This window comes from Chelon labrosus (genome assembly GCF_963514085.1).
Source record: "Chelon labrosus genome assembly, chromosome: 9".
Lineage (NCBI taxonomy): Eukaryota > Metazoa > Chordata > Actinopteri > Mugiliformes > Mugilidae > Chelon > Chelon labrosus.
This window is the reverse complement of record NC_140359.1, coordinates 5,851,550-5,876,455: the sequence shown is the minus strand read 5'-3', so window position 1 is coordinate 5,876,455 and position 24,906 is coordinate 5,851,550. Positions and strand designations below refer to the sequence as shown.

The following is a 24,906-nucleotide window of genomic DNA, read 5'->3' as shown; positions in this document are numbered from 1 at the left end:
ATTCACAGATAAGTCAGATACAAGGTGGTTTTAATGTTGTGGCTGATTTGTGTATTAAAGTACATATTAAAGTACTACTATACCAGAAACAACAGTAAAACAGTATGCGTCATGTCACACCCTAACAAGTGTCTGGCACACTGGCTCACTCACCTCAATGTACTTGTCTTTATGAAAACGTAATCCAAATGACACGTCACTGTGATACTGACTTGCAAGCTACACACACACAGGAACAGATGGCACAACCTATCCTGGCAAGCCGTTCTACATCAGCGCAGCAGAAGGGACAAAATGCTTAGAAGGTGAAAACACTGTACTGTAATCAATGAGTGTTACAGTAATTAGTGGAGGACAGAGAACATAGGCAGTGTTCACTTATACTTCTTACGGGTTGGTAATTGGATTATTACTTTCATGATTTTCATGATTCCATGACTTTAGTGCTTATGAACTCCTTGTATATTAACAGGGTGTATTTTCGTACCTGACGCCAGAGCATAACCTACCATCCTCACTACTGTGGCGAATTGACTGAATGTGTCTTCTTAGCCCCTTGAATTCCTTGCATTATTAACAGAGATCAGGCGTTTCAGTTGTCTCCCTCTTCTTTCTGACAAGTAGATCCAGTCCTGTAATCTGAAGAAAGCTCTAGACAAACACACATCCAGGAAGAGACCTTCATTAAAGTGTTCCCCAGATAGATTACCACAGATTACTCGTATGTTTGTGAGGAAAAAAACATCACGGGTTATTCTGTCTTAAATCACTTGTGAAAGCAATAAAGTTTAATATGTAATATCTTAGTGGTGATGATTTACTGACATCAGTATGAAAAATGGCTGCATTTTGTGAAGTAATCTGGAGTAGAGTACTGGGCTGAGGCACGGCCATCATACTGATGTTACCTAGCAACAAGGTATTGTAAACCAATCACAGCTTAGTTCTTAGAGTGAAGATGGAAAATTACAGTCCTCTTTACTGGCTGGTTTTCACTGCTGTAATGTAAAGAACTGTAATCAAATCACCTCTGATTCAGATTTTGTTATCAAAACTTTGTTCTGCAGTGTTCAAGCATGGTGTTCCTGAATTTGGAAAGTTTTTTGCTCCTAGCAAATAACGGCAAACACTGCAAGCAATGGTTGAAACTATGAACGGGGGGAAGGGGACTTTATTAATAAATCAGAGCAGTACTGTTTCACAAGCTTTCCAAGACATTTTGCAGTGTAAAACACTGCCATCCTCTGGCACCAAATTTAAACTGCCACGGTCCTATATCGTGTGTGTTCTGTCATGTTGATATAAGGGTAAGGCATTCAAAGAGAAATACTGCAATCTAGAGGTTTGAAATGCCTGGTTTCATTACATAACCAGAAGTCAAACCTTGAATTAACTGGAAAAAAAGCAGAGTCAGGCCTGTATGACTAAGAGCTGCTGTTACATAAGTGCAGAACGCGTCGTACTTGGAAGACGCTGATAAACAGTCTAAATTGTCACTATTAAAGGAGCTAAATTCACAGTTTGAGGGAAATTAAAATGGATTACTCATTCAGCAAACCACACAACTACCACACAGCTGGTATTGAAAGGGGATGGAGAAATGTTCACTGGTGTTGACAATCTATCACAGACACAAGGCTATTCATGCTCTCATAGGGAAAACCTTTTGTCTTCATGGTTAGTTACATATTTCAATATTTTACAGAGCTTTCTAAGACCATATGGTATATTTGAATTCCAACCATATTCTCACAAAACTCTTACACACTGAAAAATTGGCAATCCTTCAAAATGAACTGATTTGAGGATTATTATAACACATTCTCCCCAGAATACTAGATCTGACCTCTGTACCTCTGTTAGAGGTGATCTGCAGTAGTGTAGGTAGGCTTTAAGGATTGTTTACCATCCTTTTGTGGAATGTGAATGTAATATTGCTTTTTATCCACAGAGGGAGCCATAGTCTAAAATAAACGTGTGTTAGGATTTATCTCCATGCAAAAGGGAAATTCAGTGTACTCAGATATGATGTCTGACTACTGTTTATTTGTTTATGAATCTAGAGCCTCTTCTTATTATAAAAATACTTGTCAAAGTGCCTTTTTCAATTTTCGGCAACTGGTGGGGAGATGTCTTTTAAGGAACATCTGACTTAAAACTCAATTGACAAAGGTCTGTTATCCAATACTCCCCAGTTCTTAACCTGCGTGGTTTCCTCTTTTCCATGATTAGTGGTTTTCTAACAACCCTGCCAGAAATGATCTAGACTCAAGAGGTCAAGATAATTTTTGCCTTTGTCTTGTTAACGGACCCTAGTCATGTGAGTTTCAGGTGTGCACCGCCCACAGACGTTTCAAAAACTAAACTCATCACCAGTCATTTGGAACTAAAGAAGCCATTCAGATGAGCATTGAAATGTCTGACTTTATATATATTATGACCTGGATATCCAAGAATATTCACCAACATATTGTTGATTAGTTAGCACTTGTAATCATAAATACTGCTTATGAAAGAACTGGAAGAACTGTGCTGACTGATCAGTGGGTGATTGATATTTTTACTTAGAACTAAAATCAACTCTGAACCAGTAGCATTAAACTAATAAGGATAATGTAGGATTCTAAATTAATTCAGCTTAGCCGGTTTTTCAAAGCAGAGAGATTTTGATGTGCTCTGAGGAAATCACCCATTATCCAGTGTGTGACCCCCCCTTAGCCCCTAAAGCTAGGCAACAGTAGACCAGTGGGCTCTGACCCACTTCTTTTGTGCCTTCAGTTTATCAGCTCAAGAGGCTTTGTTTGTAATCATTCATCACCATCACCACGCCTCCTTCATCCTAACCTCATCCCCCCACCCACACACACAGACATATTGCTATATCTGTGGAAGCCTTACTGAGTACAGTGAATCCTTAACCTTTAACCTATTCACATTAAACTAAACTTAATCCACATTGTGATCTTAATCCCACACTAAATTAGCCTTTTGAAGACAGTAATCTAAGATGTTTCCCTCACTTTTCTTCCTTTGTGAAATATATGTGGTCTGTCAAGCTTGCTGATAGCAGTTTGAAAAGGTCTATGGATATTCTCAGACATGCAAGTCATGGTCATATCTAAAAAAATAAATAAATAAATAAACAAAGCTAAAACAAAGGCAATGGGACTTGTTTGAGTTTTCTTGTAGATGTTTCACCGTCATCCAAATGGCTACTCCAGTCCTAAATGGTGGTGGTGGGAAGTTTTTGGTGGGTTTTATTGGTATTATCTGTGGGTTGTGCCCACTTGAAGCTCACATGACCAAGGACTGTTAACAATCCAACACATACCCTCAATTATTAGAGGGAGATTCATTTGGGTGCTGTTATATTCTCCAATTAGTAGTAATGAACCATTAATGGACAGAAACTACAGACTCACGGTGTAACTGGCGGTGAAACCTTTCGCGGACATTTGTTAACACTTAAACACGGTCTTAACTTTGTGAAAACAGGACACCATCCACTGAAAAACTAAATGCTGGTGAGTATTGGGTTGTTGACACACCTTAGTTATGTGATTTTCCGGTGGGCATAACCTACCTATGTTCCTAATAAAAACATAACCTCTCCACCAGTCATAGAACTGAATCAGCCACTTGAATGATGGTGAAACGTATTCAAGAAAACTCAAATCAAGTCAACGTGCCTGTTATTAGCTTTGCTTTTTGGATTTGAAAAGTGCGTTTACTCATAAACAATACAACTATAACTAGCTAGCTAAACGGTTAGCGTTAAATTAGCAAAATTGACAGTATGCTAGCTGTTAACATTACCTTATTCTAGCTTGCAGGCACACTCCTGTGTTGGTGCTATTTCAGCTAAAATGAGGAATAACAAGTAATAACCCTGTATATTCCCAACAGGTGAAGTTTCGTGTAACTATCTATTAGAAATGTTGAATGTAATTCCTTGCTGGCCATAACGTTAAAGGTGTACATCAGCAAAACATCGCGATAACTTGAGATTTCCAGAAATTTCAGTTATTTTAATTTATGCAACAGAGTAAAATGGTATAAAGGAGGACAAGATAGCAAGACTGCATAGCAAAATGGTGTTATTGTTTGATAAATGGCACTGGCACTTTCATATAATATAATTTGTTCTGGGGGTTTTCCTGCGTTTCCGTTTCTTGCAGTGGCTCGTGCATCACTGGAAGCAACAGTCTCTTCACGTGCAAATGTACTGGATTTCACAGATGTGTGCGAGAAGCACCAAAATATGGCGCTATCATTTTCAGCCAATGAGCTGGCCGCATGTGACCGCGTCACTGCCGTGGCGGGAACGCGCATCCAAGAAGGGAAATAGGTTGAGAAGACATCGGGAACGCGCACATCATGTTTGGCTGGCAAGTGCCTCCGGTGTAACAGGCTGATCATTATGGGGGATCCAGGACGCCGAGACGGGGTGGACCCTGACCGACCGAAGAGCTCTGCGAGGCGGTTCATACCGGGATAAAAACATTTTTGTGTGTCCGTTAATAAACTGTGTGTGAGCTGCAGAGGAGGCGGCGTTTTCTGGGATTCAATCAGAGTCAGAGTCGCGGCTGGTAGGTTAACGAGGAGAGAGGGGACGTGAGGAAACTGGGGGAAGAAGCAGTTTACAGTCTCAACTGGATCCAGCTCGGAATTGCGAGAATAATGGATGAATTATCGATTACAAGCCGGCCCGGTCAGCCCAACCCAAACGGAGCAGGGTGGGTTCACCCGGAGTGAAATCACTCGGCTCATATCTGTTGGCCTCTCCTCTGCCAGGCGGCGATGTCCGCTTTCTGGCTGGACCTGCAGACGTCTGCCGCGGTTTCAGCACCACTGGAACTGGACAGCGACGGCATGGAGCCCCGGGACAGCCCCGTCGCTCAGGAGCCCGCCGGCTTCCAGGGTCACCCGCTGCGGCACGCCGGCTCCGGAGGCCTCGGCATGGCCTTGGAAGAGGAACTGGCCATGCTTACCGGGGAGCGAGGAGACGAGGGGGAGCTGTCGGACCTAGAGGCGCCTGCGGTGGGGCATAACGCGGACTTGCTGTCGCTGTTCCGCCAAAAGGAAAAAGACTTGGTTTTAGCTGCTAAACTGGGCAAAGCTCTGCTGGAAAGAAACCAAGACTTGACAAAGCAATATGAGAAAATGCACAAAGATCTCAACGAGAAATTAGAGGTAATAATTTACTCAAGTTTTAATATGCTCAACGTGTCATAATCCCACAGACTGGTTTGGGCCTTGGCAGTGTAAACAAACTCAAGAAGAGTTACTGCAAGCTACTGCCAGCAGTATCACTTCACCTAATGAACAGTACCCTGGAGAAAAAAGTTTCACAGCGTAAACTCAGACTTGCTGGCCTCTCTAGCCTAATGATATAGTCTCTAAAGTCTGAGTCAGTTACAGTTTGAATGAATCTTACAGCTCAGCCTTTGATTCTCATTGTTTTCAAAATGCTTCACACAAGCCATCACATGGCCTGAGAAAAACCACAAAGACTAATCCCAGTCTACTGTGTCTACTGTACATCTGTTCAGCCCTTTCATCCATGTTCATCCTCATGCTGGAGCTCAGGGAAATGAGCTTAATATCTCTCATTGATGTTGTTACATGTTCTGGTATCAGTGCTTGATGTTATTGTTGTTGTGGGCTTGTTTTTGAATCACTTTGATCCCTCTTTTCGTGTGGGCATTTATCCAGAGATGAAATTAGTGGCCACGCAAATGCCAGCTGCTTTAACCTCGGACTTAACCAAAACAACAACAACCCCCATCCAAGCCTTGGCAGCCGCTTGTGGTGCAGCGCATCTGTCCACTGGTCAGAATAGAGAGAAGCAATCTTATTATCTGAACTGTCACTCCAGGAGCTGGGGAACCAAAATACTGATTCACTTTAAAATCACTTACCCTGATATTTTTGCCACTAAAACTGCCTTGGCCCTTTGAGGCATGGACTCCACAAGACCTCTGAAGGTGTGCTATGGTACCTGGTACCAAGATCTTAGATCCTAAAGCAGATCCTTTAAGTCCTGCAAGTTGCAAGATGAGGCCCCGATGGATCAGACTTATTTGACCATCGGATCCCACAGACACTTGATTTGACACAGACCTTGGGAATTGGGAGGTCAAGTCAACACCTTGAACTTGTTATGTTCCTCTAACCATTCCTAAACTGTTGTTCACTTTGTGATGCATTATCCTGCCAAAAGAGGCCACTGCCACCAGGGAATACTGTTTCCATGGGAGGTTGTACATGCTTAGGTAGGGGTTACATGTCAAAGTATCATCCACATGAAGGTCTTTCAGCAACATTGTCCAAAGCATCACACTACCTCCGTCATCTTGCCTTCTTCCCATACTGCATCCTGGTGCCTTGCGTTCCCCTGGTAAGTGACAAACAAGCACCCGGTCATCCACGTGATGTAAGTGAAAACATGAATCATCAGACCAGGCCACCTTCTGCCATTGCTCTGTGGTATAGTTCTGCTCACATGTCCATTATAGTCACTTTCACCAGTTGACAGAGGTCAGCATGGGCACCCTGACTGTTCTGCAGCTAACCAGGCAGGACATATACAAAACAAACTGTGATACACTGTGTATGCTGACACCTCTGTCAGAACCCCCATGTGTATCACTGAGACTTGACCGCCCATGACCCTGTCGTTGGTTCACTGCTTCTCCTTCCTTTGACCACTTTTGATACTCGCCAACCACTACAGACTGGGACCACCCGACAAGAGCTGCAGTTGTTGAGATGCTCTTACCAGGTTGTCTGGCCATCACAACTTGTTCTTGTCAAAGTCGCTCAGATCCTCCCACATGCCCAGGTTTCCTGTATCTATCATTAACTTTGAGGACAAAATGTTCAGCTGCTACCCTACCTATTATATCCCACCCACTGACAGTTGCCATGAAAACGAGATAATCAGGGTCATTCACTTCACCTTTCAGTGGTCATAATGTTATGGCTGACTGATGTAAATCCTCCAGCAGATTCTTTTTCTCTTTCATTTTATGTATCGTTTTCTCGTGCATGGTGCAAAACTCATACTTTGTTTACTAAGTAAGTCTTTATGTTGCTGAACATTTAGTCATGGAATAGTTAAACTATCAACACCATGACAAAAAAATCAATTGTATTAAATGTAATACAGTTGAGCAAACACATGATTCAATCGTGAACGTGAGTGGAAGCAGCAGTGTCTGGGTGAAAGCTTGGTGCCCTGTCCTCAATAACTTCATTAGTGTTCAAAGCAAATGAAGATTTAAACCATATCACCTTCTCTCCCTTCATCCACATGCAGCACTTGGAGCAAGAGAAGCATGAGCTGCGGCGGCGTCTGGAAAGTCGAGAGGGAGAGTGGGAGGGCCGCGTGGCCGAGCTGGAGACTGACGTCCAGCAGCTTCAGGGTGAGCTGGAGCGCCACCAGGTGCAGCTGAGAGAGGCTGACAGGGACAAGACCAAGGCCATCAGCGAGCTCTCTGAACAGAACCACAGACTGCTAGAGCAACTCAGTAGGGTGAGCAGCAGCCTCCATGTGCATTTGTGTGTGTCTGTGTATGTGCTTCAGATGTCCTGCTTCAGGCTGGCTGGGCCAATCTGCAAGGAAGATTTAATTAGTCTGGGCTTTGAGTCATTAAGTCACATGGGCTTAATGCTGCTTTAAAAGCCTTTCCATCCAACCAGGAAACATATCTCAGGGAAAAGCCAGAGTGTGTGTGCTTCTCCCTGGACTGGCCTCGGGGCCACTCGGTCCAAATCATGTTTGCCTGGCTGGCATGACATAAGGTGCTCAGCCAAGTGAGGATCCATCATCCCTCAGGGTGGATCTATCTCCAGTGAGCCCGTCTCTCTAACCTGAGTTATGCTAACTCATCAATATAAAAGTGCAGCTTCCGGGTGTTATTGAATAATTTAGGACGAGCGGACTGAACACTTACGCAAGCTAATATGCACTTTGCATATTGACAGGTGATTGGAGTGCAGTTATTTTGAGATAAATAAGGTTCCCATAAGAGATTTTCAGATAGATTAATAGATGAACATACAGCACTGGTGTCAATGGGACAACTTTAGCATCAGGGGGAACTGAGATTGGCAGTCGGTGCAGACTGATAGAAAAGAGAGTGCTAGCGTTTGTAGCTACAGCTGATTAATCCTCTCTAAGGAGCTCAGTATGCTTCAGTCTGCTCCATCGACACCAAAACAGGAACACCTTATCAAAACAGAGTGTAAGGATGAAACAGCTCTGCTCTGGAGTCAGACCTCAGTTTATGTTATTGCGATATTCACTGTAACTGACATAATTTTTTATTTTATTTTTTCATAATTATTTTGCTCCTCCATCAAGGCTCCATTTCCACACTATGAAAAACAATATGGCTTTGTCGCTGTAGCTATATGGAGTGTATTGCTGCTAGCCTGAAGGACCAAAGACCCCCTTTTAGTCAGGGGCGCTAGGCATCTGACAACAAACATGGTGTAGGAGCATGCTAATGGTGTAGCAACCTACACACTTAACAGGAAGAAGCATCAGCTAAATGCCCACAACACTTCAGTTTTAGCATCAGTCTTGGTACAGGCAATGGTAAGATGTTGTGCTATGCTTTTCTAGAGGTTTAGGGCTAGCCCTGCATCATCCCAAAGGTAGAAATGGAATCTTAAGCTACGGACACACCAAATGGAAATCAAAGAGGCCTCACGTGACGCCTCACGTCGCCTGTGTCTGTGACAGGGGTTTGTGCTTAAACACACCACAAAGTCTACAACTAACAACCTATTGGTACATACGCTCTGTGCATGCATGAAAGGAAAGGACTTGTTATACCAGGAAGTGGCAGTGGTAGCTCGGAAGCTAGGAAGGGTTTAAAAACCATCGTACAGATCTGGAATCTCCTGAATCATGCTAATCAGTTGACCGACAGTTTATTCATTCTAGATGATAATGTTGTTGTGAGATTATTTTTTTATTCGAATTTTCAGATTTACATAAAGATGTAAAACCAGAAAAGCCTTCTATGTGCCGTTCAAACTTTGTTGTTTTGTTTACTTTTGTCACTTCTCTAAACTGAATGACCAATCAGAGTGATTTCTCTCAACGTCTTGTCACCAATTCAACATGCTGAATTGTCTGAAAAACCGACAATAGGAGACCAACAAGTGTCAATGATGATGATGGCATTTAATCTGACTCAGTAAAACATAGCTCTGCAGTAAACTAAGAGGTGTCTCCTTCATTATGATATATACATCGTGCTATCTTGCATGTCAGGAGAAAATGCAGCATAAACATCTGTACCACGACTTAAACCCTGTAAACAGAGGCATCACTGCACCGACTGCTGCCATGTTAGTTTGGCACTGGGTAACATTTCAGGATGCCCCAGAGCTGTGTACACAAAGGTTGACAAGCCCGTGCAGGTGCTTTGATAACCTCGTCAGCAGTGCTCTCTGCAATGACGCTCACACTTGTGTGCGTTTCCCCTCCTGGGAGAAGGTATGATCTGGTGCCAGGCACACGCCGCACAGGGAGGAGAGCGCTCCTCGTTGTGGCTGATTTTTTTTAACCCCAGGTTGCTGCTGTGCACAGCAGCGGATCAGACTAACTCCTGCCCCAGCCTGCCCCAACACCACCACCATCACAAGGACTGAGCTGGAGCAGTCAGTTTCTGTGGGTTGCAGCGAAAGTAGGCACTTAGTATAATTAAACTGCATTTAATTTAACTGGAATCTATAAAGATATTCCGTGAAAGTGATCTGTGTTGTGTTTTTGGAGGGAAATGGCGTATCTTGTGGTCTTTGGGAAATTTATGAGAACTAATTGAGTGCATCGATCCAAATCTCATGATTCAGTGCGTTCGGCAGGCGGAGGGAGACCTGTCGGGTAATAAATGAGGTCAGCCACAGTGCTCACACTCTCTCATTTTATTCTTATTTCTCTGTGTTTTTCTCTCTCTGTCTGAGCTCATTACTGCGACTAAGTAATATTAACTGTTTGCATTTCTGAATGAACGGAGGGAAATAAAAGACTTCCCTGAGGTAATAGTGAGGCCACTGGACGCCTGCTATTTTCATCTGCCCCTTCTTGTTTTGTATAACGGTTAACTCTTTGACAGTCTTATTAGGATCCAAGTAGGTCTGTATAGCCTCCTGTTGACCCTATAGAATAACAGATGCTGTCTCAGTGATAAGGAGCTTGTTATTGTAGTCCTTTGGTATGCTTCCTACAGTGAGTGAATGGGAAATATACACATCCATTGACAGACATTGTCTTTGCTCACAAAAACACACAATCAGTATGAGCGGGTAAAAACTTTAACCAGTTTGTGGCTACGATTGAAAAACCAAAATAAGACTAGCACGGTCTTCTCCTAAAGGCTTAAAATGGACTCATTAGTGAATACTGATTAAAGACAGACGACAAACATAAATATATATATTTATGCTGAAAATAGTATGCATAAACACACATTTAACCAATAGTATTTTTAATTTGGCTAATGTTTATTCAGTTGTTTATTTAAATGATCATTTGAGCAATAATTTATTTAGAAATGATCATTAAAAATAATTTTAGACATCCATAGACTGTTACAACAGTGTTTTGCTCTCCGAACAGCTCGGGGATCAGTTCTTAACAGAGCCTTCAACAAGCTGCAGTGGGATGACCTTGACAAGCCAGGGCACTTTACCGGAAGTGATGTAAATCACGGGGATTAGCTAATAATCCCAGCTAATAGTCTTGCCATATGCATTTAGTTAGGAACCACAACGACGCCAATCCATACTCAACTTAATTAATAACAGCAGGTAACTTAGATATTTGTGCAAAGAAGATAAAAATAATAATCTGCCGGTCTGTTGTCTTATCCTGGGCTGACACTAATACCCCCGCTGGTTGTTCTTCTGTCTGTGCACTTGAGGCATATTTGATTGGATGTTCCACTAGTAGGTGATAAAACTACACTTTATATTCAAAGAAGGTCGACTCTTGTTGACCAGAAGGTGCGTGTTGGTCTCTACGGGAGTGTAAGTACAGCCAATCTCATCAGGTCTAATCTGATCAGAGTGAACCAGAAGGAGACATTGCAGCGCATGCTCTGATGAGACATTAGGATGCACTGATTATAGCAGCAAGTGGCCACATCCTTTCATGCTTTCTACCCCCACTTAGCCTCTAAAATAATTTAGGAAACACTGACAGCAGCCTGAAGAGACTCATTGTTGTTAGTTTGAGACTACAGAGGAGGACATCCAAAGAACAAAGCTAAAACAAATGCAGCTGGACTTGTTGAGTTTTCTTGAAGATGTTTCTTCCAAGCGGCTTCTTTAATTCTAAGTGACTGGTGGGGAGTTTAGGTTTTTATCAGAAACATCTGTGGGTGGTGCACACGTGAAACTCACGTGACTGGAAATCGTTTAGATTAACTTGGGTGGTGTCCTGTCCAGTGAGTGGTTCTCTAACAAGCCTTTAATGACCAGAAACTCCAGACACAAGGTGTGACACAGGGGGAAATCTTTTGGTTAACACACCTTCGTCATGTGACTTTTAAATGTGCACTAACTACAGATGTTCCCCACCAGTCGTTTAAGACTGAAGAAGCTGCTTAGATGATGGTGAAACGTCTTCAAGTCGTTTTTGTTTTTAGATAAAACCATGACCTGGAAGACTGACAATCTTCACAGACTTATTAAGGAGGAATAGCTGGAAATTCTGCCACAGCAAACAAAAGTGTAATGTGAATATTTTTGAATGACTAAAGCAGAAAGGTGGTACAGTCAGTGTATCCACATTAGATGAATGCAAGAGCTAGTCCTCCCTTTTCCGCCACAGTCCCTGGGCACCTGTCCAGCCATCAGCACTCAAAACCACTAACATCCCAACGGATCAAGGTGTTGCTCTCAGGATTGGCTGTGCGACCGGCACGTATTGTCACCTGAAGGATTTGTTATGCAACCGCTTGAACGTGGGGGCAGCCCATCCTCCGTGAGTCTAGACGAGGCTGTGAAAGTGACTAAGGAAAATACCAGAAGCATCGAGACCACAAGTCGCAGCTCCGCCAATACCCACTTCTCTGTAGTTGCTATGACAACCAGAGTGACATGCAAATTGAAACTCCATGTGTTGTTACCATGGGAATGTGCTCTACAGAATGGCACCAGGATACAAATAGTTCAGCGCCACATGTACATAGGTTGTGTCACCAGAGACCCCCCGATGCACCTGAATCATGTCAGCCACTCAGCCTGCAAAGTTTTAACTCTCCTCTTCCTGTCTCTTCTTAAAAGTGAAGGCACAGTATTTGCAAACAGTGATGCACAATTAAAAAGGGGCATTAAAGTAACATCAGCTCAGCCCTACTTCGCTGCCCTGGATTCTGTCGCATAAGTCTGATTTTCCCCTGCATGTCCTGTCATGCCGATAATACTCAATCTGGGATGTGAGGAGTTTATGCGCAGATTAAGTGACTATCTGTAAGTCTGTGGTCAACTCTGTCAGACCCAAGCTCAGTCTGTCAGTTTTATGGGCCAGTGGGTCAGATGTCGCTTTACCACCGTGACCTGCCGCTGCAATGGACTCTACTGTTTACACATCTATTCCAGCACAGCGGCAACGGCTCAGAAACACACATCTGGCTGCTCCAACTGACGGATTAGACCCAGACATGAGCTCATAGTGATAAAACAGTGATAAATAATTCTTACAATTTGTTCAACTGTTTTTTTTTTAGCTGCAAGTTGAAGCACAGTTATTATATCTACCAATGTCCCAATATTAGCATTTACATTATAGTAAGGCAGTACATATACTTTTAGGCTTTTAGGCTGTTTTGCTTCCATAATATTTGTTTTTTGTTTTATTGTTGTGATTGATTGGTTTTGATTTTAACATCACATGATTTCTTAAAAGCCTTTTACTTATTATTGTCTTGCCAGTTCAAATAATCAGATGAAATGCACAATATACTTCTATGTATTACCTTCCTCTGAGCACTGCAGACCAGGAACACCCCACAAGAGCTGCAGTTTTGGAGATGGCTTGGCACAGTTGTTAGTCATTGCAGTTTAGCCTTTGTCATTCACTTCCTTCCACTTGCCCATTTTTTTTCTGCTTCTACCATCAGCTTTGAGGACAAAATGTTCACTTGCTGCCTGACAGGCGGCATGAAAAATAGATAATCTGTGTTATTCACCTGACCTGTTATTATGATTATGAGTCATAATGTTAATTCTGATCGTGGTGTCTTTTCTGGAGTAACACTGCATAGGGGGGTGGGTGATGAACTGATTTATTGTTAGTGATAAAACTTTTAAGATAACATTCAGGGAGGAGCTCCAGGAAGCCTGTAATTTCCAGAGGCCTCATAAGACACAGAGTACCACCAGTGGTACCTAAGGACAGACGTGAAGGGAAGTGGGCTAATGCATCAACACATCAGTGATGAACTGATTTATTGTTAGTGATAAAACTTTTAAGATAACATTCAGGGAGGAGCTCCAGGAAGCCTGTAATTTCCAGAGGCCTCATAAGACACAGAGTACCACCAGTGGTACCTAAGGACAGACGTGAAGGGAAGTGGGCTAATGCATCAACACAGCCAGCTGTTGAGCCTCCTCAGATCTCTCTGCAGCAGTATGTAGTGCCACCTAGAGGCTCGTCATTCATATTGATTCAATAAATCCTCTTGACTTTCACTCAGTGATTAACATGTTGGTAAAAATTATCATAATTTGAACTCTTCCTTTCTTCCATATTTTGGTATGTTTATCCCCCTCAGAGCGCTGCAAGGAGTACTGTTTAGGATTTCTGCTGTTGCCATGGCAGTGATGATGATGATGATGTGAATGGTAGCCTCCTGAGTGCAGATGTATGCTAATGATTCTCAGCCAGGCTCTGTGTGTGGCCTGATCCCACCTGTCCAATAAGCTCTATTGACGCACTGCTGCTGCTCTGGATTGCACAAAAACTGAGCAGAAAATTACCGACTGAGGCTTTTATAACAAGTGTCATGACTTCTGGTTGAAATTATGCTTTTAGAGAGCCAGCTATCAAATGCACCAGAGTGGAGAGGGCTGATTTTCACCATGTCAGTGTATTGTGAACATGTATATGTGTGTGTCACTTTTGCAATCAGGCTGCAGTGAGTCACTAAAAAGCACAACAAAGCTGATAATGTAACGCCTTAACAGAGTGCTGTTATGTCAGCATTACCAGGAAAAATAATTAAACCTGAACTTCTGTGATTTTGAAATGTTAAACTGATTGTCTTTCAAAATAAAAGCCTGCTTTTATGTGTCGTTGTCTAGGCTGCAGAGGTGGAGAGGCAGCTGTCCACTCAGGTCCATTCATTACGGGATGACTTCAGGGAGAAGAGCATGTCCACAAGCCAGCACATGACACGACTAGAGACTCTACAAGCTGAGGTCAGCCACTGTCTGTAACATCTTCCCTGTTTACATCACTTTATTCTGAGCACTTTACAGTCTGCACAGCCTCACACACAGAAAAATGCAGCCAGACAGTTTTGATTTGAAAATAAAAATGTTTGAAGCAACAAGTACCCAGTGAAAATCCTGAGGTGGCGACAAATCTCAGGAGAAGTTGAAGCAGGACTGTGCAACTTTTGAAAGTAGAAATAACATTAGCAAGAAAGCTAGATGTTGAGCTTAGTTACTCAGGTGAATTCAGTGACATGGGGACTTCTGTTACTCAAAGTCCGAGCATGTCACAGATAGATATATCACACTTTTCATCACAAAAGTAAAGAAACAAGTGAACACAACCATGACTCACCATGAGACAGGTTTATTGGATTCGGTCCACTCACTCCAGTCGCCTAATGATGATGTCATTAAAGCACTATGTCTCTTTATCTAGCTATTTCTACTTGTAGGGCCACTGTTCAGTAATAGTTACTGGTTGTTTATAGCTCCAGTGTGCAAACTACAGTAACAATTTAAATTGTCTGACGCTTTAACTTGATACTTAAAAGCAAACTCAAAAGGTAGTCTGCTTAAAAGCAGACTACCTTTTCAGTCTGGCTTTTAATTGAATCCTAACTCTCTATTTATTTATTTATTTATTAACTATTGTTTTAGTAGTTGGTATTTTTATTCTGTGTCGGTGTGTGTCTGCATTGGGGGAGGTGTTATTAGGGGGTGCAGGTGGGATTACTGTATAAAGCAATTTGTGCTACATTTTGTTTGTATGAAAAGTGCTATACAAATAAAGTCTGACTGATTGATTGATTGATTGATTGAAGTACAGACTTTGGAGGACAGGAGGATGCAGAACAGCTGTTCTGTAATTGGAACAGCTGCACACTTAATGATGCCCACAGAATGCATTCCGGGATACCCGGTTATACCAAGTCCACACAAGTTACTTCCTGATGCATCCTCAATAAAACAGACGGGGCAAGTACACAAATGGGTATTTGGGCTATACTCAGATGTGTACTTTGAATTAAGACAGTACTTGGACAGTGACTGATGATGTTCCACAACAACTCAACTACAGACGACAACAACACATTGCTAAACGGCCCCAGTCTCACTTTAAACTTTCTGGGGATGTTACGTGAAAAACTGGTGGATGTTACGTGAAAAGCTTAATGACTCACCAAGAGACATGTTTATTGGTTTCTGTCCACTCACACGGTCGCCTGATGATGACGTCATTAAAGAGCAAGTGTCTCTTAAAAAAACAAACAAAAAACACAAAGACAAACCAAGATTGAATTAAAAATGTCTTCATCAGTTTGATAACACATGTGCCGCATATACTCACGACACATCCGAATACAGAAACCCTATTCAAATATAGAGAAACCCTAGCGCAAACAACAGGGGAAACTCTTTCAGGGCTCCCCAAAAAGGGATTAACCTGACTAGGGTGCACTTGTTGTTGAAAATTTTATGATTTTGGGAGTTGTTGATATTTCTTTAATTATTATCCTGCGAATTTCAGTAATCTGACAAAATACACAAATAATTTGCAAAATTGATGGCATTAATAGTATTTAAACATTTATTCTGAACCTTTTTATGAGTTTTTCACTTATCGCCACCAAAAATTTTAAAGTAAGACTATATGACATTACTGAACTGAACTGTAGCCACAAGTAGAAACTGCAAGATAATGAGACCCGAGCCCTTTAATTACATCATAATGAGATGACTACAGGGAGTAGATTGGATGCAACATTTCTGAAGTTGCAGTACGTTGAGCTCGCTCAAAAAAAAAATAAAATTAATTATTTTATATTTCTTTTCTGTCAGGACAAGTTGTGGGATTTCTCTCAAACCTTTTCTTTTCTTCTTTTACTGTAATCTCAACATTTACGCCTCTCCTCTCCCATTCCTCGTCCCATCACCCTCTCCCTTCGTTGTCGGAGCAGCAAGGGCTAGAAGTGAGTGGTTCTCCTACGCCGTCTGCCGGCCAGACTGCATGCTGCATGTATAAAACAAAAGAAGCAAGGATTGCACCGGTGTTTTCCTTTTGAATTGGCAAATGCACCTCCTCTGTCCAGTGCGACAGAGGAGGTGCATTTGCCAAATCCTTTTGACATCACATAGCTTTGATACCTTAAGATTTGGAATTTAATATCTGGTAATGTAGCAAAGTTAAAGCATATGTTATTGCATTTATACGTCAATATACATTATAGCAATCCCTGTTTCCTGAGCTCAAGCATGAAAATCTTAGTTTGTTATTGGAGCATGACATGTCTTATGATGTCCGCTGTGTCATGTATGAGTAGCTCGATATGTTTTGAACAGAGCTTGTTTTATTTTTTCAAAGCCTGGGAGAAAACACCCAGACTGCAGAGCCTGCTCTATAATTGGGAGAAAAGGCTTCTGCTCTATATTTAGCTGAGATACTGCAATGTCTGGGTGCTCCCACTTTTCCAGCGCTTTGCCTTTACACACCATGTGCTGATGACTAATGGCTCTTTGGCCTATTTGTGTGAAGACAGAAACTATAGAAGCCCCAAAAATACCCTAAACCTGGCAATGTAGATGCTCATATGGTAGTGAAAACAACAAGCTTTGAAGTGGGTTACCAGATGTAGGTCAAAAGTAGGGGGGTAAAAATGATCTGATGTGTTTTTAATTTTGGAAAGCTGCTCAGGCAGCTACAGGGGGAAACAGTTCATAAAGAATATGCTGTTGCTGCAATACTATCCTTCAGTAGGAGGCCGTTACACAAGGATGGTAAGTTGATATTAAGCTTTGTGTAGATGCTGAAGTATCACTAAAGCATTCCTGAAGACAAGGGTGGCAACTAACGCCTACGCCCGTGCTAGGCAACAAACATTCTTTAGACCAGTGGGAGTACTTTTTAATCTTGTGTAAGAGCACAGCTTGCCTCGGAGTCGGGAAAACAACTTCAATTTAGCCTTTAATCAGGTGTTTAGTTTCAACCGGGACATCTGAACGATCTTAAGGCTCTCCTCTCAATGCCCGTTCCCCAGTGCAGTTACTAACCAGCGCCGTTTGCCATGTTAGATTAAGATGCTGTCGGAGAGGAAGATGGAACTAGAGCGGCGGGTACATGCCATGCTCGAGGAGAACGAGCTGCTGCAGAACACAGTGGACGACCTCCGAGAAAGAACGCTGGTGCTTGAGAAGCAGTGTCACGAGAAGGACCTTCAGGTACAAACACACGAATGAACGGCTGTTACTAGCTCGGAGATATTGTGAGTACAGTACTTTAATGTATCCTTTTTGTGTAAATCCACAACAGTTTGTCTTTTAAGTAGTCAGCAGTCCTGTCACACCTCTTCAAGTTTTACTCTTCTCTTATGCCCAGTTGAGACAGAGTCAGCTGGAGCTCCAGGACGTCCAAGTGTCCCACAGGCAGCTGGCTGCTAGGTTGGAGGAGCTGACGGAGGAACACAGCCTCCATAGTCTGACCCCGCACCCATCCAGCCTGCTGTGTGAGATAGAGCAGAGTATGGAGCAGGAGGAGCAGGAGCAAGAGAGAGAGCAGGTAGTTATGTATATGACTACAGGTTTGTGCTTTACTGAGTCTAGACTCACGTTGTTTAAGGTTGCCGTGAGCACCAGGCAGGCAGGCCACTAATATCTCTGCCCTCCTTGGCTGTTTAGCTGCGTCTTCAACTATGGGAGGCCTACTGCGAGGTTCGCTCGCTCTGCTCTCATCTCAGAGGAAACGATGTCACAGACTCAGCACTGTCCACCGACTCTTCCATGGACGAGTCCTCTGAGACGTCCTCAGCCAAGGATGTGCCTACAGGTAGCCTCCACACCAGCCTACTCGAGCTACGGAGGCTAACACAGAATCTGCTGGATGGCAACGAGTCTACGGTAATGAACAGCAAACTGGCAGTAATATTTTCATTAAACTAAAATTACCTCAAAACATTTATTTACTGTTACTATAGTGGGAAACATGAGCAGCTACTCATTTATCTTAATATTCAGAGAGAACCAGGAAATTATGTAGCCTGGCATTTTTTTATGGGGATTTTATTATGAGGTACGTTTCAACCCAGTGGTTTCAACTGATACTGAGAATAAAACACTTCTGTACACAAAGAATACTCCTACAACCAATCAGAGACATTTTCTTGTAATCAAATTCAACTCCACAGAGCTCAGATGACGTGCATGACTATGTCACAGTTACTCTTCTCTCCGTCACCAGATAAAGTGAGCCCAAAACATTTGATTGGCTCAGCAGATCTTTGTCAGAGCGTAATCAGTTCCCAACAGAGTGGCTCCAGATCACAGACTTTCCACCGCAAACATTTTGTGGACATAACACACAGATGCAAATCAGCTTCTGGATACTTTGCCTTAATTTAATATCAACACCAACTTTCTCCCCAGTTACTGGCCTTCAAAGGCTCTTCTCAATCAGTTTAATAGATAAAGCCACATGAAACTGAAACTGTTTCAAACATTCAAACATTGTTCAAGACTTTGGCAGAATGGAGTTTCTGTGAGAGCATTTTGGGGACGAATGATAATAAAATTTGGAGTGTGTGTTGTGAAGTGGTGCGCGTTATGTGTTGGCAGGGCTCGCGGCGCAGCGACGAGGAGGCTCTGGAGGAGCAGGTGAGGAGACTGGGAGAAGAGCTGAGGGAGGTCAGAGAGCTGTACGAAGCTGAGCAGGACAAGGCACGCAGCAGTAAAGAGGAGTTGCTACAGCTACACAACCAGGTACTGACTCCTGTAACACAACCACACAACCACACTCATACACGCTCTACATTCATATGCCTCATTAGTTCTCATTAACTGTATGTAGCAGGAAGAGTGAGAAATGCAGGACACACTCGAAGACAAGGCAGGATGAAATAACAATGGGTCAGTTTAATGAGACTTTCGATGGAAGGTAACAAAAGTGAGGATGGGTAAACTGGAAGTAGTCCAACAAAAGTCCAAACTGAAAACAATCCAACAATAGATGATCCAAGACTAAAAGAGTTAAGACACAGAAAATAACTGGGAACAGCAAGGGAACGCAGGCAAGGAATTACAAACAGCAAAAATATAATAAGAAGAATACAGACAAATTGACAAAAAGATGGGGGAGACATAATACAGAGGAACTAATGGGGAAACTAATGATTGCAGAGCAAATAATCACACAGGTGGGAAACAGAAAGACACAGGATATTATCTTTTCAAAGTAAAATAGGGAAAACGTACAAGGAAACCCAAACAAATGAAGAAACCAAACTGAAACTCAAGGAAGATTAACAGGAAATGATTCCATATCCTGACAGTTATGTCAGTAATAATATTTAGATGAACTCCAGATGTATGTTGTTTTTAATATACGACATTACGTCGGCCTTTGTTGGGCCAGGACAGCTCACTCTCTGATGAGTTTCACCTCCTATTGAACTAAATATCTCACACCACTCTGTACAACTTTGACGTTAAAGCATTCATGAGGACTGTGTGTCTCATGAATCTGTTTAATTTGCCCGTGTGACCTGCAGATGGCGCTACTCTCCGTGGAGATGTGCTCTCTCCGGGAGGAGAATGAGCGAATGAGGGCAATGTCTGAAGTCCGAGAACCCAGCGAGCAGCTCCAGACCGCCATCAGAGACAGAGACGACGCCATCGCCAAGTAGGATAGCATAATGAGTCCTGCACTGATGACACCTGCACTGATACAGTTAGAAATAATAATAACAGCAGTTAAATATTGTATGTAATAGCACTAATAAAAAAAAGGCATAAAAGCACATTTGCCGTCGCAATTCCACTGTTCATTCATACTCATTCAACATGAAAGTACTCAGTGTGAAAAACAGACAACACAAATTATATATAATATATGCAAGAAATATGTAAATTCAGCGATTTTGACTGTGGAAAATGATAGAAATTATTGGAATCATACTGGGATTACATTATATCACAGACCAGTGGACAAATGGTATAATTTATTTTATCGTCCTTACTTTTCATGATGACAGATGAAGCACTGCTTCCCCTGCCTCCCTTGACCACACGTCCCTGGACAGAACCATGCTAAGCTGTTTCCAGGGTTAGCTTAGCATTACGACTAAATCTGTAGGTTGTAGCTTCATATATGTGCTGCCTTCAAATGGAGTTTGTGAACTTGTGGTTCATGTGAAAAATGCTTGCCGTTCAAATGGTAACATCAGCTGTAAGTCGTGAGAAGACTTATTAGTGTCTAGATGCTACCCAGGCTAACAATTAGCAAGCTAACAACTTAATGAAGAAAACACAAGGCTGTTGGGAATATATGCTTTGCTCATACATATTATAAAACTACGAAGAAAACTGTATAGAACTAAATTGCATCCATTTCAATAATTTCTGAAAATGTCATCAAACACGTCACAACCAGTGAGCTCTGACCTCTTTAAATTTACGCCAATGAATTTGTGAATACCGCAAGAGGGCATCGTTCACATGCACTCTTCTCATAAACACGACTCCATTTGAAGGAAGCATTAGCCTGTGGGCATGAGAGTGGTATCAGTATTTACACACCTCTCATCAGGAAAGCAATTATTTGCATGGAATTCAGTGCAAGTCAAGACTAACTCTACACTGATCACCATGTGTGTCTTGCAGGAAGAAAGCCGTGGAAATGGAGCTGGCCAAATGTAAAATAGACATTATGTCTCTGAACAGCCAGCTGTTGGACGCCATCCAGCAGAAGCTCAACCTGTCGCAGCAGCTGGAGGCTTGGCAGGTGGGTCAACGTGAATAAACAACAAGTTTAACATTTTGTCTGTTTAGAAGATAAGGTTTCAATAGGTTTTGTTTAGAGGATTTTAGAGGCAGCTGCTGAGCAGTTGGAACAGTTTGTCCTTCCCTTCCCTGTTACATGTTTGGTGTCAGACCATTTTAACTTAAAGCTGCTTACAGACTCTGCACACACTAAACAACTCAATTAACTGCTGAGCGTGTATGCCAGTTCGCTTGTCTGTGATGGGTGAAAGCAAGGAAACCTATAACATACAGAGGATACTGTGTGTGCTCCCTCCCCTCCCCTCCCTCATCTGTAACAAGCAGCTCTTTCCTCTCTCTTCTCCCTGCCCACAGTTTGCCTCCTCAGGGCTCTTTACTGTTTGGCTCTTGTGGTTTCTGATCTAGTGGCCTTTCTCAGCTTCCGAACCACCCTTTCTCCCCTGTGGTACCCCCCCTCCTGCCTTAGAGGTGAGCCCGAGCTGCCCCATCCCGCCGTTTCACCAAGCACCATGCTGAGCCATTCCATGCTGAGGTTAACTGACCCAGGAGAAAATGCCATCCATACCTTTTTTTTTATTTATTTATTTTTATCTGTAACCATTTAACCGGCACAGAGAGCCATCCTGCTCCACCATTCTTCACCCGCCGTCTGTCTCTGCTTTACATACGCCTGTATTTGTTTGGTCCACTGGTAAACTTACCTGAGAGACAAGAACACCACAAACACACCTGTGTCCCAAATGGAAGATGTTCAGTGACATCCAGACTTATAACACTGATCTTTTACAAATGTAACTTGTTTCAGTAACCTCTAGTGGCTTTATCGCTTAAAAACAACAACTAACAATAGAACTGTATCAACCATAACATTATGACCATGAAGGGAATAACACTGATTTGAGTGACTTGCGATGGCTAGATGACTGGGTCAGAGCATCCAGCAAAACTGGTCCAAGGAAGGTAGAGCGGTGAATCTACACCAGGGTCACAGGCTCACTGATGCATGTGGGGACTTGCTCATTTGGAGCTCAGATGGCTGAAAAAAAGAGCCACAAAGCAAAAGCATGTTCAGGAATGGTGGAACACTGAGCAATGTTAGACAATGGCCTGGTCTGATGAATCACATTTTCTTTACATCACGTGGATCACCGTGTGTGTGTGCCTTGCTTACCTGGGGGAACACGTGGCACCAAGATGCACTATAGGAAGTAGGCAAGCAGATGGAGGCAGTGTGAGTCATGTGGATGTTACTTTGACAGCTTGGGGTCTCTGGGACCCCAAGCGAATGGACAGACAGAGAGAGATTATGCAAGAGGGTAGCACGAGGGTTAAAGAATCTGCTGCTAACGTCTTGGTGCCAGATACCACAGTACACCCTCAGAGGTCTGATTTGGTTTCAGAAGAGACCTACACAGTATCAGGCAGGCGGTCATAATATTATGGCTAATCGTGTAATTCATCTTTTAAAGTATATTTTGCAACCTAGGATTGTTCAATCTCAAGGGTCTGGAAATTAATGGCAGAAAAACATATCTGCAGCACAAATGGAGTAATTGTGGTGTCTCTGTAATGAATACTGAGCAGGTAACTTGATCAGTGGGACTCACTTTCTAGGACGTTTTGCTTTCTGTATGTGACGTTTCTCTCTCGTCTTTTGCTCATTCACTCTTCTGTCTCTGGCTTTAGGACGATATGCACAGAGTGATTGACCAGCAGTTGATGGACAAGCACCAGGACGAGTGGCGCTCGGCCTCTACCTCCCTGTCAGGCTCGTCGAGGGCCCACGGGAGTCAGTCCTCAAGGCGAGCTCAACGCATCTCAGATCGGGACAAGAGACTTTTCTCTTTTTTCAAGAAGAACTGAGCCCTATTGGACTGGTCCTGAGCACAGCTAACAGACAGACGGACAAGGTGAGGGAGAAGGAGGGAGCGACATCACAGTATGGGGGTAACAATACAGCCAAAGACAGGCAGTGGCACACACTGAGGTTTTGGGAGGGGGGGTGGGGGGCATCATTTTGCACTTTATCTGTCCCATTACTCTTCTTGTTTCTGATTAGTTGGTGACTGCTGACAATGAGTAAAAGAATAGGACTTCCCCAGAGGCTTTGGCTTCCGCCCCGCTCACAGAAAGATATTGGTCTTACGGAACATGAACAGGGTCACAAAGTTTACCTCCAAAGAGGAAGGTTTCCTTGTAGTGCCTACAACCATCTCCACGATCCCACTGCCAACTCTGTAGAGAATGAATCCTATGTGCAAACTCTTACTGTATACATCCCAGTTATCAGGCCAGGGAAAAGATGAAACATGAAATGAGAAGGAGGACAACTATCCTCCTGGTATGGAGCAATGATGCTGCAGTCAACCCATGTGATCTCTCAGGTTTATTCATTTGATCAGGGGAACATAAGGACTAGAGCGTATTGTATAGCTGACCAGACACATTATAAAAAGACAGTTTATTCACATTTTAACATGGTCAGTTTTTAATTTTACACCCCCAGGTCCAAACATCCAATCAAAGTGAGAGAAAAACTTTGAGCATTGCACTTTCATGACGTTTGGGGACTCATAAAATATATATCAAAGCTGCACTAATCTTTATTTTTTATATAAAGTATAGATCAAATAACTATGTTTATTGTGAAAGGAGTCAGTTATAGTTAAAACCCGCAGAGAACTATAGCCAAGCTATGCAGTTCTACAGAGCCCCATGGAGTGCTTTAGCCTTTTAAGCTAGTCGATTTGGCTGGCCAGAAACACAGCTCTTAATCACTGCTAATGTTGCTCTGCTGTGTCTCATAGATGTGTGAACATGTAACTTTTTTTGCTAACGATTGTTAAACAACTTTAAAATATGGATTTGTTCCATTAGCCCAAAGTTAGCAAATTGAAACAGCTCAAAAAAATAAAAAAATAAAATGAATATATTATATTAAAAACACTGGATCCTTCATTTTCCACAGTGCAACCAGTGCGCTTTTTATTACACACATCTATATTTTTCTGTCATAAATTTAAAGTTTTCTAGCTCAGGTTTACACATAGACAGTATTATCTTATATTGTATTTTACTAAAATAAAATAGGGTTAATCTTGAGCTTGACAAGAGAATCTTTAAAGTAAATAAATGTGTAACAAAAACAGCACTTTTTATTTGGTCCTGAACTCCAAGAGGCCTTCGTGTTCATCTCCGACATCTGAATAAACCTTTGGGTGGTTAACATTACTGACACTGTCTGTCCATGTGTTGTTCTTTTTTTACACAATTCTATATATCATAGAAAATATTTGTTTTTCCAGAATTGTCCTCACGATGTCAATCATCATCCTAGTCGACCAAATTTTCAAAATGTTTACATCAGCTTGAGAAGGAGGCAGAACTATTTAGAGTACTCATCAGCTCGTCATTCCTATCGCTGAAGCATGTCAGCGTACAGAAACTAAACTTCCTCCGCAGTGGTCAACATCTGCTGCTTTGCTTCGCGTCCACCACTAATAGAATAAGGTCTACCTCCATTCTCACTGCTTCAATACTTCACGGGCACTTTGATTTATTAGCTGCCGGGCTTCCATTTTAGGTGACATATCTACGACTCCATCGGTAAAGCAGTTATGTGCTGGCCTAAAAATCTCCGAGCACGAATGATTTTCAGTGTGGCACAGTGATGTCTCA

The 24,906-nt window shown here is 42.5% G+C and overlaps 1 protein-coding gene across 1 annotated transcript; it reads left to right on the top strand.

Annotated features, from left to right (window-relative positions):
- Positions 1-4,657: 4,657 nt before the first annotated feature.
- On the top strand, positions 4,658-23,189 carry bicdl1 (BICD family like cargo adaptor 1). The gene is given in 11 exon segments (XM_084551014.1): positions 4,658-5,193; positions 7,322-7,537; positions 14,326-14,442; positions 14,445-14,456; positions 17,530-17,676; positions 17,834-18,013; positions 18,133-18,351; positions 19,066-19,209; positions 19,998-20,128; positions 21,109-21,229; positions 22,915-23,189. Coding segments are annotated over 11 exon segments (1,857 nt in total). The 5' UTR covers positions 4,658-4,800; the 3' UTR covers positions 23,092-23,189.
- Positions 23,190-24,906: the final 1,717 nt, after the last annotated feature.